We start from the raw sequence: 1851 nt of genomic DNA, 5'->3' as shown, positions 1-1851 counted from the left end.
CCTTGCACTTTAGGTGCTTCGAGTGGCCTTGAATCCTAGTGGGCCAGCCTTGGAACCATCGGCAATGCCCGTTCTGGGGTCCCCCATACCGTCGTGCAATGGGGTGGCTCGATCTAATGAAGGATCGGACAAAGAAAATGAAATGGACACAAGAGAAGGGAAATATGACATAGCTAGTAACACGACGATCGGGGCTATTCTGTTAGCGCCTTGCTGATCCCTTGCCTGGTCCTCTTGTGCCATTTGTCCTGTCTGCACTTTGCTTGGGCGCCTTTTACAGTTGTCGTCCTTCAGAAAGGTCAGCATGTGGTTAGATTAGTTTATCCTCTGGTGCAGCCAAGCTACTTCTTAGGTGGCTCATGTTAAAGGAGACAACTATAAAGACAAGGGAAGCAAGAGGGTTGGGAGGATAGGACTTTATCTAGGTTTTTGTTGTTGGAGAGGTAGGCCGGTGAAGGAGGTCGGCAGGTGGGTCATGGCTTGGGAGATGATGCTTCTAGGCAAATGGCTCGGTGTTGGCTGTCCCTCATTGGGATAGGTCAGAACTCACCTCGATCGGGTCAACCCCTTCTAGGGGGGCGAGCGCCTAGATGGAGGGGCAGCCAAGCCACCGCTGTCGCTAGGAACCTTGTCTGCCTTGCTGATGCTCGGTCGATCGAGTACCGCTATTGCCTTGGCTGCTTCCTCCATCAGTGCCCTTCCTACATCGTGGTCAGAGCCATCGGGAGTGTAGGGGTGATGAGTGCAGCTGCTTGGGCGACGTAGTCTTGCTCGCAGTAGTAGGCTTGCTTGAAGCTACCCTCGACGGTGATGACCCCCTTCTGGCTAGCCATCTTGAGCTTTAGGTAGGTGTAGTTGGGGATGGCCATGAACTTGGCGAAGCATGGTCGACCGAGGAGGGCATGGTAGACGCCGGGGAAGTCAACCACCTCAAAGGTGAGTGGCTCCTTACACAAGTTGTCTGGCTGGTCGAAGGTGAAGTTGCGTCGGATGCGCCCAAGGGGCATGGCTTCCTTCCTCGGCATGATCCCATAGAATGGCGCCTTGCTGTTGCGTAGGTTGTTGCGGGGGCTGCCCATCTTGTCGAGGGTGCTGGCGTAGAGTATGTTGAGGCTGCTGCCCCTGTCCATCAGCACCTTGGTGAGGCGCGTGGAGCCCATGATCCGGCTGACCACGAGCGGGTAGCACCCCGGATGAGGGACACTATTGGGGTGATCTTCCTGGTCGAAGGTGATGGCAGTCTGGGACCATCGGAGCTATGTTAGAGCGGCGAGGGTGTGAACGATGTTCACCTCCTGCTCGGTGATGCGGCATTGCCGGCGAGATTCATAGGCATGGGAGCCCTCAAAGATCATGAGGCAGCGTTCGGCCTCTAGGAACTTGGTGTCTTCCTCCTAGATGCCTCTCGCCTAGTCGTCGGCCTTTAGGGTAGGCATCTAGGCCTTGCCCTATTGGCCAAGGGTGCTACAGATGTAGCCCTTCATGGTAGCGCAGTCCTTAAGGAGGTGCTTTGCCTACCCTCCATGGAATGGGCAGGGGGCCTCGAGCGCCTTCTCAAAGTGTTCTAAGCGTGCGCCTCGTCCATGGGGCTGAGGTCTGACGGCACGGTCGGCCACGACCACCATGTCTTCCTCATGGCGCTTGCAGTCCTTGTTCCTCCTATCACGGCGTCACTGAGACAAGGTGGGGTCTTCGCCGTTGTCACCTCTACTGAGGTGATCAGCGGCCTTGTCTTTGCCACTGAAGTTGGCCTAGACCACCTCCTCGCCGGTGGCGTACTGGGTGGCGATGTCCAGGAGCCCCCGCATCGTGTGTGGGGTCTCATGGCTGAGCACGTGCATGAGCGCCTCG

At 56.8% G+C, this 1851-nt stretch overlaps 1 protein-coding gene across 1 annotated transcript; it reads right to left on the bottom strand.

Annotated features, from left to right (window-relative positions):
- Positions 1–701: 701 nt before the first annotated feature.
- On the bottom strand, positions 702–1160 carry LOC136515545 (uncharacterized). The gene has a single exon (XM_066509104.1). The coding sequence runs from the start codon at positions 1158–1160 to the stop codon at positions 702–704; it is 459 nt and encodes a 152-aa protein (XP_066365201.1).
- Between the last annotated feature and the right edge of the window lie 691 nt (positions 1161–1851).

This window comes from Miscanthus floridulus, chromosome 17, assembly GCF_019320115.1.
Source record: "Miscanthus floridulus cultivar M001 chromosome 17, ASM1932011v1, whole genome shotgun sequence".
Classification (NCBI taxonomy): domain Eukaryota; kingdom Viridiplantae; phylum Streptophyta; class Magnoliopsida; order Poales; family Poaceae; genus Miscanthus; species Miscanthus floridulus.
This window is presented reverse-complemented; position numbering and strand designations above follow the sequence as displayed.

Bases quoted from the DNA above. Each gene is read 5' to 3' on its own strand.
- LOC136515545 (XM_066509104.1), bottom strand. From the start codon at position 1,160: ATGGGCTCCACGCGCCTCACCAAGGTGCTGATGGACAGGGGCAGCAGC.